The 17,129-nt window shown below is 42.2% G+C and overlaps 1 protein-coding gene across 1 annotated transcript in view; it reads right to left on the reverse strand.

Annotated features, from left to right (window-relative positions):
• The window catches only part of LANCL2 (LanC like 2), a 32,409-nt gene that overhangs the window by 3,889 nt on the left and 11,391 nt on the right, over positions 1–17,129 (reverse strand). Inside the window, exons 3-8 of the mRNA XM_030971729.1 lie at positions 13,495–13,702; positions 11,155–11,302; positions 10,392–10,538; positions 6,643–6,825; positions 4,241–4,417; positions 896–968 (exon numbers count right to left, since the gene is read on the reverse strand). Of these exons, the coding sequence (XP_030827589.1) occupies positions 896–968; positions 4,241–4,417; positions 6,643–6,825; positions 10,392–10,538; positions 11,155–11,302; positions 13,495–13,702 (936 nt within the window). The remainder of the gene's footprint in view (positions 1–895; positions 969–4,240; positions 4,418–6,642; positions 6,826–10,391; positions 10,539–11,154; positions 11,303–13,494; positions 13,703–17,129) is intronic.

The raw sequence follows: 17,129 nt of genomic DNA on the forward strand, positions 1-17,129 counted from the left end.
TTATACAACAGATTGTATGCATGCTCTTTTCCCTCCCTGCAAGAGCTCTCACGAATAGGAATACTTATGCTTTTCTCCTTTAAGCATTAAGACAATAACTCTGTATTTAGAAGGGCCGCATATAAACTCCTGCTCTCTTGTGTTCATTCACGCCCTGGATTGTTAATTTGCAAATATTCCCGCTCGGCTGCTGTAATTTCAAGTATCTGCGGCAGGTGGCACACGAGGCTCGCTGTTCAGGCAGCAGCCGCAGTGCTACCTTAAATCCTACTTGGATCTGTAATTCCTTGCTACTGATTCTGGAACATGAGGATGATACAAGGAATAGAAAATAAGCTATATTTAAAAAAATACAAAGCTCTAGGAAAGTATCTGGTAACATCTTGGAACTCATAGATAAGCCCCTAAGAACTCTGCACTGCTTTCCTGTTCAAGTGATTTGGGTTCATATTAAAACTACCTTTTCCTTGGTTGTGTATAGCAGCAGAGAATGCCTAGTTCTGACAGCTAGCAGCTAGCTGGAGACCCCCTACCCACAGCTGCTCCTCTGCCCAGTCCCTCTGAAAAACCACCTGTGACAAAACTGTTGCCTGAACTTCTGTTTGCTTTAAGCCAAGCTGCATCAGCACAGTAGAATTTTATTCTGGAGTAACACTGCCACTGGTTTTACATTCGAGCTGCTGAAATGAAAGCAGGAGTGAGAGCTGTGACAGTGAATGATTTTTCTTTGTCCTTTTCTACCCCCTGCCTTCTTTTAGGCAGAGATGATGGTATAGGGGTGTTTAATAGTGGAGGAACCCACCAAGGACCCACCCAACTCCTATGCATGTGCCAAATTTGCAAGGATGCCCCTCTTTCCTGTAGTACAAGACCATTTGCAACACCAGTACTTTACCTTCAAAGAGGGAATAAGGTCGGTCAGGAATACGACATCCATGTGCACCATACTCCAAACACCATTCAGCAAACTGGGGAACACATTAAAAATATATTTTTATTCAACACTTAAATGCAAGCTTGAGCATCTGAATATCATTAATAGGTACAAAATGTGAAGCAGTGTAAGCAGACACAAAACACATAAATCACTGAGATCAATTTGTCCTCCTTCAACCATGACAAGGCCTGCAATCAGGTTTTAAAATATGTATTTGCATAGAGTGAGTTTCAGTTTCATAACAATATAATGGTGGACTAGACATCTGCTTTTTGTAAATCAACCCTGCTACATGCCAAGGAAAAATGATGTAAGAACGGATAAACTCAGTCAAAATTTTACTAATATTGTATCAGTCTCTTATCGCTCTTGGTGCTTAATTTATCCACAAACTGAGGACTTATAGCTGTTAATTGCATTTTGGTTTTCTTTCATTTCTGTGCACCAATTTAGAGTATTCAATCTTCAGCTGTCATTAATTAGTTTCATTTATTTGCTCTCCCCAAGCCTTATGAAAAATCATTATAAATACAGTTAGATAATTATGGTCATCAATGTTTTGTTGCAGGAGATGGATTACCATTAAAAAGAGTTAACAGTTAAGTGTCTTCCTCACATTTGATCAGCACTGCTGCAGTAGCAACATTAGACATACATGGCTTATGAACCACACCTGGATCAATTCAGTAACAACCAGCTACTTCCCCTTTATGGCTCCCCAGAGCATTAGGGGGGCACATACTCCCCTGGCATTTCTGTGCTTGGATGCAAACCACTGCTTGTTCGAAATACATGCACAGATTCCCGCAAAGCAAACAACTGAGAGGTCTCTCCCTGCTTCCCCTGCAGTTTGGCCTACCTGCTAGCAAACACATCAGCCTAACTAGAGGGTGTCCCTGCCCTAGAGCTGGGCTTTTTGGGGTCTAAGCATGATTCCAGAGCCATCAGTCTGTTCATTAGAAGGAAAGGGGTGGTATCTCCTCTCTCCCTCCCCTCTCCCTCTGTTCTGTTTAAATATTTAGTGGAGGATGATGGTCTTCTCTTGACAGAGGTATGTGCATATGTGTGTGTCTTCAGGAAACACAAGGAAAAAACCACAAACACTGTGATTCACACTGTTATTAAGAACTGATTAAACATTTCTGGGCACCCTCTGGGTATAGATCTCCAAACTATGGTTTAATTCTCCCATGTAATCCTGTCTTATATGTGAGGACCAAACATGTTTATGACATGTTTCTAAGCTACAACCAATTCTTGCAACATCCACATCTGATTGCACACTAGCCTTGATTATTACTTCCAGCCTGGGAACTGCAACAGAAATTTAAAAAATGCATCTTAGGCTACTGAAAAAAAACCATCACTTGCAAGTTCATAGCTTCAGCACAACTGGGATCCAGTAAGCCACAGGATCTTTGTTTAACTGGTGGGGGAGAAGAGGGAGAAGAAACAATATCTTAGGAAGACATCTGACATTATTTGTCACACAGACTGGCATGCTTGCCACCAACAGTGGCAATCACAAGGCTGAACAGCACAGGGCTCAATGCTCTGCTACCCGGAGCCCAGGATGCCACAGCCCCTGTCTCCTCTTACACACAGGCCAGCTATGAGTGCCTGAGCTCCTGACAACTGAGAGAAAAGCTGTGAAGATAAAATGTGAAGCACAAAAAAGGGGTCTCCTCTATTCAAGTTCTTGTGGTTCATTTGTGAAACAGTTTCATGGCTTTTGTGAGGTAAGCAGGTATTCCAGGCAAGACGCCTTCCCCTGGGCTTGATGTTTTCGGTGTGAAGAAGCACCCCTGGGAGGGCAGCCATCTCATTCTCTCAGTTACATGCCTCTAGGTACCAACATAACTGCATGTTTGCTTCCCTACACACTCTGGCTCAGAAAGAAAAGATTCCAAGAATGCCAGACAAGCAAATTCCTCTGCCTGTTTCCCCTTACTCTGCCTGTTGTCTCCCCACTCTCCCACTTAGCATCCCCAAGGGGATGCTGGAGAGGCTGAGCGGCAGAGTGGCAGCAAATCCACTGCCTGACTATGGTGGGCAGCTCCAGCAAGCAGTCCTTGGGCACTGCATCACAACCTCCTTCTTAAAGGGATTTCAGGTACGTAACAGAGTCTCTGCCTTTTCTGGCTTTGAGACAGATATGTTAGCTTTTCTCTAGATAGGTGTGGACAAACACCAGGGCTCTCTTGGGCCAGAAATGCAGCACCACCAGGAGCTGCCAATGCTGCCCAGAGCTGCAGAAGGTGTGCTAGCATGGAGGATGATAGGGAGAGTTGACAGCCAAGCTGCCAGCAATGCCTGCAGGGTGCTGTGGCTCACACATCAGCAGTGGCTGACTCCATGTGTAACAAAGTCACACATTTGCTGTGGGAGTACTAGGGTTTTATTTCAATCTCTAGGATGCAGGTATGTCTACAGGTGTCCTCACAGCACGATGCTTTGGTAAATGTGAGACAGGCAGCATATTTTTAAAAGTTCTGCGCTGACAGAGGACAGGCTGACTGCAGAGATGAATACAGTAACTTTACATATGGCAAATATTCACTACAAAGAACCCAGGAAGCAACTCATCAAATTTCATTTGCAATACTGTGTAAAAGGCTTCAGCTAAAAAGCTGTGTACACAATATGAAACCTCATGTCAGTGAATTCAACTGGAAAAAAAATCAACAAACCAAACCAAGGTCTTACAAGGTAAGGAAACAGGCAAAGAAAGCCTTCTCCTTCAGTAAGTGCTAGCACAGTCAGGAGCTGAGAGCAGAACTTGGACAATTCCAGTGAAAAAATTCTGAGTGTGTCTTTCTCCGCAATTTGTATTAATAAAAAAACTCTAAGTGAGCAATTTAATAACTGCAATTCAGAGCTCTAAAAGCCCCAAACAGGCACTAGTCTGAAAACAAATAATTACAAAATACAAATACAAACAGATCGAGGACCTGAGGAGGACAGTGAAACTCTCAATGGAATAATTAGCACCACATAACATCAGTCTGTGATTGCTCAGGCAGGCTAATTTTCAGGCTCTGATTTTCTTCTGAATACATTTAGTCCCTCCCCTCTTACAATAATTTGTCTGTTTCACTCTGCTTATTAAGACAGTGCCTGCCCCACACACACAGTTGAAGTCGTCTAGCCAAAGTGAGTGAAGTGGAGCAAGTGATGGGCCCTGTTATCCCACCCAGTGTCCCAGCCAGCCCCAGGGCACATCGGCCCACCCCCACCCCAGTTTGTACAGGCACTGGGATGTGAAAGGGAGCAGTGATTTTGCTGGGATGCTGCAGAGCTCACCTTGCAAGCTCGGTAGAGGTACTTTCTGTCCTGAGTTAGGTTATAGAGAGACAAGAAGGAGTAGCCATTGCCAGCAGTACCATGGCAGATCCCATACCCTTTTCTCAATAAACCTCTCTGCCAGATGACATCACTGCAATCCATAGCATCTTTCAGGTATTTATCCTCTTTAAAAGTCTGTGGAATAAAAACAGAATAAACACACATCAATTGAAGTATTAATGAAAACAAAAGGAAGCTGCTCCTGACAGATGTTTTGCTGTTTGCAATCTATTTTTCATAGACTTCTCTTTCTTTTCTTAGTAGGTTGTTTCTCCTTTTCCTGCAGGGTAAAAGAAAAAACTTTTCTGGTTTTTGTTTTCAAAATCAGAACTCCCAAAGAAAAAATTCAAGTTCAAGGCCTTTGGTTCTATAACCTACAATCTATTTGTAGGTTATGTGGTCCTTTTTTCTTCATTTTCTATTCCCAAACCAGAATTTGAAAATACAAAAATGTGATGCTGCCTCCAAGAAATGTAAAACAGAATAATGGATATCAAATCTGGTCCTAAATTGCTGGTCTGGTCTTCATGACTAATTCTTCCTGGTTGCTCATTGTCTGCCTTCAATTCCATGTAAAAAACGCCCAAGAATATCTCTTTGTGTAGCACGGGACTCTTTTCTCTGTCACAAATACAAGCAGGAACCCCACATTTCCTTTATGAGTACTTGTACTAGTATATTTGTGTAGTATATACTCAGAAGCAGTATTGAGTTTGAGCAAAGGAACACTTTTGCAAAGTTTACTGCAACTGTTATACATTTTAAACATAGAGGGCTCATGCAGAAAGAAGCAAACAAAAGCAAGTAATTTAGCTGATTAATACCAGAATTCCACCTTTATAAAGCCACTTTGTTGCTCACCTTTGCCTAAATCACTTTACAGATCAACAAACAAAGAAAAAAACCCAAACCACCAACAACAAAAACCCCTACCAAAATAACCCCAACAAAACAAACCTGATGCACTACTGTAAACCTAGTCCTTTAGAGATGGTATCCCCTGCCAAACTATTTAGTAAGATAACAGAAGCAACTAACATGCATGATTCTTAAATTCACTAGCTTGATTCAGGAAGTGCCTCTCTCTGAACAGGGTTTGCCAGCTGCTTAGCCATAACATTTTGAATTAGGGCCTGGCGACAGCACTGGATTTCCAGGACAAACACTGCTGTCTGTTATCACAAGTCCTGTGCCTGGTATGAAAGCATAGCCAGCAAACATGTGCCATTTTTTTCTTTCAGTACTTCAAAAAGAAGAAGAATAATAGAAAAACATATGTTTCATCACAGAAAGGGGCCAAAAAGGAGACTGCTAATCAGAACTTGGTCCTATCCCTCTCACCTCTTGCAAAACATTTTGTGCTGGGGAAAGCACATTGACAAAGAAGGAGAGAGTGGATAAGTGTTAAGTCAATCTCCTACAACAGTCCAAAGAAAAAGCAACTGCAGCTGCTGTTACATGCAGCAATGCTGTAAGAAATTTAAAGTTCACATTTCAGGCAGCAGCATGAGTAATTATTCCATAAACCAAGCCTGCTTTTCATCAGCCCACCCAGATGCCAACCAGGGAATCTGTCAAGGAGGGCTGTCAAAAGCAAGAATCGATTTGCATAAATTTAATTAAACTGCATACTTTCAAATGTCACGCAAATCAGAAGCAACAAAAAGTCAGGTAGCAAACCTAGCTAAGAATGGAGAAGGGCAAACAGCAGGCTTGTGGTAGCTCAGCAGTTTTATTTATGCCCTGGAAGGGGCCTGGGATCTTAGCTCTGACGTTAAGTTCTCGAGAGTTATATCTTAATAAAGGAGTAATTTATGGAAGACATTCTTTGGCAAGGCACATAAACCTATATTTTTGAAAACCAACATTATTGTTAAAACTCTTAGGATGAAGATTCAAAGAATTTAGGTCAAAGTTCTCACACCCAGGATTCTGATGCCAAACTCTTTAAATATATGTCTCTTTTCCAAGAAAGCTTAGTAACTGCTAGCGCTCTAAGAAGAAATTTTACCCACTCACTTTCTCTTTAAAACATACTAAGTAAGTATGTATTCTGAGATTTTTAGGTGTCTTGCTTGGGGTTCTTGTTCAAAAGCCTACAACTAGAAAGATACTATATAAAGTCTTGCAAACAAACAGGCCTGCATATAAGTCTCTCTGTAAAGACAGAGGTATATATACATACATATGTGTATATATATACAAATATCTAAGAGCTTGGTGCTAATTACACCAAGGCTGTGGCTTTGATCCCTGCTTAGACCACAGACTTAAGGGCTGGACTCGATGATCACTGTGGGTCCCCTCCAACCCAGAATATTCTGTGAATCTGTGAAATCTATGAACACAGAATGATTTACCTTATAAGCTTGCATGAGCATGTGGATGACTCCAGGGGCACCATGGCACCAGTGAACCAGCCGGTCAGTCTCATTGCTCAGTGACGATGGGTAATTCCCAGATCGGAATTTTTTATGACGCACGTAGTCAATGCTTGGTTTCACCAGCTCTGTCAGGGTCTCCGGGTCCACATTTGCAATTGGCTGAGGAAAACATTAAAATAAACATCACTAAATACATCAACAGAAGTAGTAACAAATTGTGTATCAACACTTAATTCTACAATCTGTTTTCAAGTATCCTACATAAGTGCCCTTGATCCAAATACTGTGAATCACATCCTACACATTTAATTAATGCCTGCTTATTACACCCTTGCTAAGAGCATTTTTACAGTCATTGCAGAGACAAAGAAATTGGGGCACCAAGTTGTTACCTGTCTTAATGGAGGTGACACAGAAAGATTATGGAAGAACTGAGAACAGAGTATGATGACTCCCAGACCTCTCTTTGTAACTTAAAATAGGAAGAACACTTACAGGAGAAAGACATTTTTGTACACATGGTGCTCACATAGTACACACTTCCAACATACTGGGTTACACATTTTGTTTTAAAAACAACTATTTCCCAACAAATGAAGGAAAGTGTATATAGCAGCACACCTGGCAAGAGATTTATGAAGGCTGAAGTTTTCCATCATAAACAAAGCTCCCTGAAGCTATGGGCTATAAATCTGCATTTCCAATTTCAGAAGCAATAGCTACCTCACCAAATATCTAAACATCTTTGTACTACAAAATCATTGTTCAGTTGCTCTTAGGAATTTCCTTTCCAATATTTTTATTTAATTTACATCCTTGTCAAATGGAGAATACATCCATCATCCTGCATGTTCCGTGTAACTAAAGGTTTAGAAGCCAAGTAACTTGCATCTGCAGTTGGTCTTGGCTGGCATTCCCTCCACTACTAGCCCATTTTCCACCATTTTAACAGCAGAGCTCTATTTTGACACAATCTATATGATTTTTGGAACTTCTGCAAGCTGTGGGAACAACCACAGGCACTGGAGCCTATAACAGCCTAATAAGTGAGCTTATTTTTTAAAATAATTTTATTACTGATTCCACTGTTTCCCACCAGTTCCAGCACATTTGTATTCAACAGGTGAGCACACTCCTAGAATTCAAAGTCTGACAGCCAAATTCAATAGCTATATTTTGAGTAACCTGAAGAAACGAGAAGCCTCTATTTCCCCTCAGACAGAATTCTATCCACCAGGTCCCTCAAGCAGACTGTTTTTGCTGCTCATCAGAAGTACACCTGAATACAGAGCAGCTTGTCATGAAAAATACCCCAAAGCTAATCAGCCGTCACTCAGAACCCTCCCTGTGTGGCAGGGAGGCTTCATAGGAATGTTTGTTTTGGGGCTCTTGATTTCACAAGGCAATCCTGCAGAAGAAGGCAAAGAGGATGGGGACCAACAATAAACGCCTTCAGTCGTGAGCTGTGCAAGGCAGGCCCAGCCCAGCTCAGAAATCCTTAGGAGGTAAATCCAAGAAGACCAGAGCTCTTTACAAACCTCCTTACCTTGTGCTTCCAAGAACATTTGAGTACAAGTGAGTTTTTTGCCCAAGCTGCTGAAGGTCCCAGCACTTACTTCAAACAGCTAAAGAGTAACCTACAGACAGGTGTGTGTCCTAACTTTCTGGCCAAGAGCAATGGTATGCAAACAGACACTTCTGTTTCAGGGTTAGTGAAAGGATCTTGGAGTAGAGACTTCCTAGCAAGCACTTCAGAATTCCCCCTCTACCTCCTGGATGAGTTATTTAACATGACTGATTAAGCTCTTATTCTTCTAGCAGCCTGTAAATAACTCCAGCAATACATGTTTTCTCCAGTTTTAGAAGTGTTTGGACAACACTCTGGGAACGTGGTATGATTCTTGGGGTGTTCTATGCAGGGCCTGGAGTTGGACTTGATGATTTTGATGTGTCCTTTCCAACTCGGCATATTCTGTGATTGTATGATATAGGTGTTGTATAGGAATTACTCTCAGTATCCTTCACATCCCAGGTGCAATGTTCAATGCCTTTTTTTTGTTATCAAATAACCACTCAACAAACCATCTCTTGAATTCTTTGATGCAAATACAGCAAAATTCACCCCATTTGGCGTGGGAGAGATGAGGAAAGGATGGGACTCTGATATGCCATCTTCTTCTGCAGTGGATGACTCAACTTTGCATGACTCACAATATTTAACATACAGTGAAAATATGGTAATCTAATGCTGCATAAACAATGGCTTTCTGGTAATTCTTAAAAGCAGCAATTACATGTAAAGGAAAAATAACTAGGATTTTAACATGTAGACAGAGTAGCTTCTGCTCAAACCAAAAAGCAATGTGCAATGATTTCTGCTATCAACCCTAAATAGTAAATGAAGGACGGAGCCTTTAAAGAGCCTTCTTTAGAAGACTAGATGTTTCTCCGAAAATCTAGCACTACCAGGGAAAGAAAAAGAGAAGCCAGAAAGCTGAAGGAAGCAGAAGAGGGTGGACAACCTTGTTGAAGAAAGCAGTAGGTAAAGACAGGAGCAGGGTAAATCAGAGCAGCCTGAGGCCCCAGTGGGATGGTCACTGCAGAAAATGGGTGTAGTGAGGTTAAGACACACTTCAGATAGCAGAGCAGTAGCTACTTCTATAGCAAAGTCAGCTGCTTTAACCAGAACTGCTGGTGGAAATGGCGTAAGGTAATCTGAAACGCAGCATTTTTTCTAAGCAAGGAATGGCTGAGCAGTGGCAGCACCAAATACCAGCTCAATCACTTCTGTAGTGAACATTGGTACACAGCTGCAGACTCTGAGGATGTACAGTCCTTCCATTTGCCTGAAGAAAACTCATTCTGCATGAGCTGGCAAGGAAATTGATATTTACAGAGAGGTACAGACTGGCAGCAGCACCTTCAAAAACCAGAAACAGATCCATTAAAGTTTTGCAGCTCTATGGCAGCCGTCTACAATGAATCTTAAGGCTCTTTTCCCAGTCTGTAGAACAGAAATAATCATAATCCTATTGCAAATCTATGGCAGGGGGGAATTGATTTAAGTATGGGAAAGAGGAGGTTTACAGAAGAGAGGAATCTCACTAAGGAAAACAGAAAGAGGAAAGCAGGGGTCATAAATACACTAAAGAACATCTGAATTTTGTGTGAGAAATAGGGGAGCTAAGGAAGAAGAAAAACATCTAAATAATAAAAGCATACTGAAGACTAACATGTCATTAAGGATAGTCTTCCAAAAGCACCAACACTGTGGGGGGACAAAAAAATCACTACAGAAAAGAGGGAAGGGCATGGAGGACAGGAGGCATCAGCGGTGCAATAATTTAAAAATAGCAAAAAATTGAAGAGTGATGGATAGTAAGTGAATTTTTAGCTGTTCTAACTGCAGGCACCAGAAGAAGCATGAAGATGAGAGAAAGCACTTCACTGTCTTTGCTGAGGACAAGAAACCAGATCCTGAAAAGCTGGTGCTCTGAACCACAGCTCAAGAGTTAATTCATTCTAAAGTGATCCTACCCTAGTTACAGTTTTCTTCTATCAAACCCTTAGGCAGCACCTCAGCACAGTTCTGTGCTGCAGTCTAACTCCAAATTGTGAGACCCCGATCCAGCACAACACTGCACATGCATGAAAGCTGAAGATAAGATCCCTCTGATCAAAAAAATCCCTGCTACTTCACCCCAGCCAAGAGAAGATGCTCTTACCTGCATGAGCATGTAATAGATGCCAGCCACTCCATGGGCTGCTCCAACATACTGCTTCCTGTGCCACTGGTACAGCAGAGGACAGCGGTCTGTCTTCCGCTCCTCCTTGGAGAAGTTCTTCCCCGACTCAATAATAGCATCTATTACCTAAGAAAAAGAACACACCCTGATCACCTGAGTTGATTACTTCAATTCAGAGGGTTTTGCTTCTGCATGACTAAACTCACAACAAACAATAAGCCACAATACAGTGGCAGGACAACAATATTCAATTCATTTGCATTTGAGTGCTGAGAGAGAAAAGGTATTTTCCTTAATGATGAACTCAATTATATTTTAAGAATAAAAATTTAATCTATCAATATTTCTAATTACTTTTTTTCCAGCCCTGGCTTCTCTGGTTCTGGTATCTGCAAAACAGTCATGCATGCTCCCCACGCTACATTTCCTTTCTTTTAACTTAAAATACTTTCACACTTCTGTTTTAAGATTTTTTTTTTGTAACAATGTCTCAAGTGGTCAAAACTAGTTACATATTGACTTATTTCCTTGGCTGGACACAGACCCACCCACACTGGCCTGTCCCAGCCTCAGCTGGGCAAAAGGGAAAGGGGGAAGAGATGAATGAGATGAGACTGGGTTTCCAGCTCTAGGCCCCTCTTCTCTCCAGCATCCCTCTCTTAAATTGCTTGAAATATGTATGAGAGTGATCCCAGTTCAACCTCAGTGATACTGTGATGCTGGAGAGAGAAAAGTGTCCTACCTCTTTGATAACAGACTGCGGCACAGTGTCTGGACCAATTTCAGTGTTCAGGTACAGCAAGGCATACAGGTAACCTGCTCTGCCATAGAGCAGCTCATCTGGAAGTTCAGAATCTGTGCTGATGACTGTCCTCTGGAGTTGCAACAACCTGCATCAGACAAGGAAGGGGAGAGAGTTATCTTCTGTAGAGACCACACCGCATTGTACAAGCCATCAATCCAACCAGAAGCAGAACAAATGGTGAAGCCCCACCAGCCCTCTTCAACTACTCCCAGTCCAGCTGGCTGCTGGGTTTATAGCAGGAGCTCTGCACACCTGCCATCTTGGAGATGGGAAACTGAGCTAGAGCCAGGTCAGTATAAGCACAGCTGTCAGGATTCTGTGCAGACAGAAACAGATGCAGGGTAGGAGATGGAGAAGCCCAGAGAGCTACTCCAGCAAAGACAGAAACCTCCTGGAACCTCTGGGAATTTCACCAAAGTGAAGAACACTAAATTGTACACGTTTAAGACAGAAAAAACCAAACACGCAAAAAACCCCAATATCACCATTTGTCATTCCCTCTACTAAGAAAACACATTGTCTCAAGCATTTAGCATCTCGGTTTTGAAAAGGACACTGCTACAATGCACAAGTGTTTTGCTTGCCTTTAGCAGTGAAAAAACAAGAAACAAGAAGTGCTGGCTATGGTAATTCTCATTTTCTCCAGAATGACTCTCTACTAATACTCTACCAGTCTGTATTAGCACCGAGGTGGATCAGAGATTTGTTTTATGGCCACTCCCTCCCTCCCTCTTCCGATCTTTTCTGATTAAATTGATATTTAGATGAAACCATGGTGATGATCCCATTTTAAATTGGGGGAGGGGTAACAACAATCAGGATTAAGACCAAATTCAATTCTCAGATTCTTCCAGCTATTATTTCTCAGGAGAAATGTTAGCATTAATATCATGCCATAGCAAAACCACTGACCTCAATCATGTGTTTACGCTGTCCCTGCTTAATACTAGAGAAAAGGTACTAAAAAACCCCAGTTTTATATCTCCTTTCTCATAACTATGCTTTGGGTTTAGAATTAAATTATTTTCTTCTAAATTGTCCACTATTAACTTTTATTGTTGAACTCATACAACTGGACAAGGCAAGAAGTTACAAGTGAAATCACAGATTACGTTTTGACATCTATAATGTACCACTCCGCTGGTGTCATGTATATATTTGTAAACAAAAAGTTATACATAAACAATAATCAAACTAAACTCCTTTTCAGTACTCCTCATAGAAATTACTTTCCTGGGAGAGGCAACACTAAAAGATTTACCGCTAATCTCATTCTGCTATACTCATGCTTTTTGCCTTACAGCAAGCAATGCTGCTTTCTGATCTGCATTCAAAATAACATGCCCAAGCTGACTGCCAGTTGTAAAAGTAAAAAACCCCAAACCTAACACTCACTTCAAAACTGAAATATTCATTCAGGAACAGCAGCAGAGGTTAATCACACTAGGATTCTAGAATAGAAAGAGACCAATTACAATTCCAAACATAAACTAGAATGGAGATGAGGACATAAGCCTCTTTGCAAATTCTGCCAGCCTGAGGTGTGCTGCTGGACAGCTATCAGATGGACTGTGGTGCTGAATGCAAACCCCACAGGGTTCTAGGGCTTCCAGCCCTTCCTGGGATAGCAGTCAACTCTGTATCAGCAAAGGCACAGTCAGCTCTCTAACGAAGCTACATCTAAATGGGATTTCTTGAGACATTTATTCCATTTAGATTACTTTGAAAACGGGCTGGAATTTTTTCAGGCCACCCTTCATATGCTCTGACCTAATTAAATTCTTTGCCTTTACAAATCTGCTCCTGCAAATACTTCCTCTTTGATATATTAAATTTTTGTTATGTATCAATCCAATACACCATGTTTCTATCTGCCTGCATCCAGATCCAGTGCATCTGTTTTGTAATGAATCTACAATTAAGACCCACTCTTTACAGAAAGCATCACATACTGCACAAGCACTACATATTGCTGATGACAAGAGCGTGGCTTTTGTTAAATGTCACTTCAATGTGACAAAATCAGAATGTGTGTGCACTACAGATATGCCCAGGACATCCTGTCCTAACAGCGATAGAGGACTCAAGATAACCGACTAAATATGAATCAAGCAAGCCAGCTTTAAAAAGCCTATTTTGTATTCCTGTACCGCAACCTGATCAGGAGAGAAAGTGTCCATTCTTTAACCCTGTCCTCTAGAATTTCACTTGCAAAGTAACTGAACCAATGCTCTCTACAAATGAAGGGCATGACATTTCCCATCATCAACCACTTACTTGGCAACACAATCTTGAGATTCACTGCTGTTTTTCAGCTTGTGGTAAACCACTGCACCCACTGCCAATGGCCCAGCATCACCACAGAGAAAAGTAACTCTTCTGCCATTCAGATTGCGAAGGATTCTCTTCACGTAATCAAGAGATCGCTGCAAGTGGCTCTGGTTTTTCGTGACGCGGTATAGTTGCAGATATAATAGGGCAATACCTGAAATGAACACATGAAAAAGAGAGAGTTTCACTTACTTTTCTTTCTAAGTGTATCCTATTCCCCTCTTTGGTGCCTCTGAACCAGTAACTCAAATGTGAACAGGTATTTTGGCAATAAAAACATGTCAGTCAAAGGTCCTAGCTTACGCAGTGTGAAGGCACTGGGCCACTATATGGATGTCATTTCAATGGGATGGTGGGAAAAATAAAAATTATCCGACTGAAGCCCAATGGTAGAGTCTCAATTTCCAAAAAAAGAAGAAAACTCATGACCCGGGCCTCAACACTTGGCAAACTGTATTGGGTTTGCATAACCAAGCCTTGGTAGTGGGGGGCTACAGGCTTCTGTGAGAAACTGCTGGAAGCTTCCTTCATGTCTGGCAGAGCCAATCCCTGGTGGCTCCAAAGGCTGATGTGCCACTGGTCAAGACTGGGAAATTAGAAATAGTGGTAATACCTCTGTAATAACAGATTTGGGAAGAAAAGGAGAAAAAGTTATTGTGCAGCTGTAATTGTGGCCAGAGAAGACTGGAGTGAGAATGTGTGAGAGGAACAACTCTGCTGACACTAGGGTCAGTGAAGAGGAAAAGGGAGGAGGTGCTCCAGGCACTGGAGCTGAGATTCTCCTGCAGGCTATGGTGCAGATCACGGTGAGACTGTACCCCTGCAGCCCATGGAGGACCATGGGGATGCAGACATTCATCTGCAGCCCCTGGAAAAGACTCATGGAGCACGCCAAAGCAGGCATGCCAGCCTAAGGTGAGGTTGTGACCTATTGGAAGGAGGCTGTAACCCCTGAGGGGAGAGGAGCCCACACTGGAGCAGCTTGTGCTTGAAGGACTGCACCCCATGGAGAAGTGACCCATGCTGCAGGTTTGCAGAGAGCTGTTGCTCGTGAGATGGACTCACAGAGAACTGTCTCTTTTAGGAGGGACCCCATGGGGGAGCAGGGGAATGACTCTTCCCCCTGAGCAGTGGGCGAAACCATGGGTGATGAACTGACCATAACCACCATTTCCGGTCTCTCTGTGCTGCTGGGGGAAGATGTAGAGCTGGGAGGAAGGGAAGAAGGTGTTTTGAAGGTCTTATTTTACTTCTCACAATCCTGCTCTGATTTTGCTAGAAATAAATTCAATTAATATGTTTAATTCTAGCCTGTTTTGCCCATGATGGTATTCAGTGAGTGATCTCTCCTGGTCCTTATCTCAACCCATGCAGCCTTTGTTATATTTTTCTCTTCACTGTCCAGCTGTGGAGGGGAGTGAGAGAGAGGCTTTGTGCCCTGGGTGTGCAGGGTGCCCTGCACTCAGCTGGCATCACCCACTACACAAAGAGATCACTGAAGATTCAAAAATTTGAGTTAACAAACACGTGTGACTGAGTATACTAATTGTACAATTCTCATCTATTATATGCAAGAAGTGGCTTCCCTTTTGATTTGTAAAAGGATATTTTGATGAGTTTTTGGATTCAAGCTGCCAAGTTCTTCACACCCCCTAAAAGTATTTCACAACAAGATTACAAGCTTGTACAAGTCAAGCAGGTTTATAAAAGCCAGAAGTCAAATCAGGGCTCTAAGAATGTGAGGAGGTACTATAAAGCTTCACTCCATTGAACTCATTACATAGTTTTCCATTCAAACAAACCAAAACCTTAGAAATAACAACAATGTAGGCTGAAGGAAGTGAAACAAATCCATCTAAGTGGATGCCTATTGGCCAATCACTTATCTACAGACCACACTGTAACCCAAACCTATTTCAGAATGGAGAGAGCACTCTCCTGGAGCCTCATCCAAAGCCGAGTACACACAAGGCCCTCTCTGAGCTCCCAGAGAGGCTACCTCAGTAGTACAGAACAACAGCACCACAAGAGTGCTGGTACATCCTCACATGTTCCCTGGGCAGGCTCTGAGTGAGCCTTTCTAGGTGAATCTAAGAAAAAAGCTGCAGAGTTTAGGTAGCCCAGTTCAGCATCATGGGAACTTGTGGGCTATTTACAGGGATTTGTGGAACCCTTTTTTATGCTGCAACAAATGTGTAAATACCTTGGCTTGACCAAAGGATGATTAGAAATATAGCCACAAAGTCCACTTCATCTCATCCTTCCTAGTGTTTCTCAGTGCAACACCCTTAAAATGGTTCCTCCAAGAGGTCTGGCCAAAAAGTACAAGAAGTCAAGTAAAAAAGTACTTGTATAAGTAAGATGGACTCTTACATGCGTCCCATGATTGCTACATGCCAACAGCAGGTGTTCCAAGATTTTAAAGATGTTTCACAAAATGCAAGCCAATGCTCATGACTGCGCTGCCACTAAGATTTGTCTAGACTTGGTACATAAAAAGCAGGGCAGTCGTTTACAGCATTACTTTCACCTTCTGATTTGCACACTAGCAAAATGCAGCAAAGAGCAAATTTTGGGAAAAAGTATCTGCATTAAGCATTTTAAAAACCAGATCATTAAACACTTTTATTCAGAACCATATCCACAGGAGCCTTGAAAGAAGTTAACAGCTTGGAATAGATGTAAATGGCAATCCTTCTACAGGATGGAAAAATCCCACACTCATTAGACAACGTCACTTGTTCATCTATATTCCCGTTTCAGCTAATGATGGCTGTTACTTTTACCTTATGACTCATTTTCAGTATGCTCTGGTTTATCAGCCATAATTTCAGCTGTCAGTCACTGTGCCAGAACACAGCTCCCCAGGAGCCATTCCGTACTGTCAGCACGAGAAAGCCCACCACTGGAGATCTGCATGCACTCAGCAGCCAGTCACTTTCAGACCCTGAAACACATCTATCTTTTAAGCCTGAGTTGTCTAAAAGTTCCCCACCCATCCACCCACAGCACCATCTGTACCAAAACATCAAGAAAAAAGCAAAGAAATTTTACCCTTTAATTGCCAGATTTAAGCCTAAGGATGGATGAAGGCTAGAGAGCTTTTCCAAGCTACTCCCCCCTCATGACAGAGATAAAATAATAGATCTCCTCAGGCCACATTTCAAACATGTGGTGCTAAAAGTTTAAGTATGCCTGAAGCTTGAGCTAGAAGAGCAGGAACAGAATATGCCAGTCTATCCAGCAAAGTCATACTTAACAGGCCTAGATGGACATGTCCTGGCAACTTGAAGAACAGTGGCCACATCAGACATGAAAACTGAAGGCTCTGCTTAAAGGATCAGTGTCCTGGTTTCAGTTAGGATATAGTTAATTTTCTTCTCTGTAGCTACAGTGCTGTGGTTTGGATTTAGTGTGACAATAACACTGATAGCACACTGATGGATTACCTGTTGCTGAGCAGTGCTTACCCTAAGTCACAGACTTTCCATTTTCTCATGCTCTGCCAGGGAGCAGGTGCACAAGATGCTGGGAGGGACCATGGCCAGGACAACAGACACGAACTGGCCAAAGGGATATCC

This window comes from Camarhynchus parvulus, chromosome 2 (genome assembly GCF_901933205.1).
Source record: "Camarhynchus parvulus chromosome 2, STF_HiC, whole genome shotgun sequence".
Classification (NCBI taxonomy): Eukaryota; Metazoa; Chordata; class Aves; order Passeriformes; family Thraupidae; genus Camarhynchus; species Camarhynchus parvulus.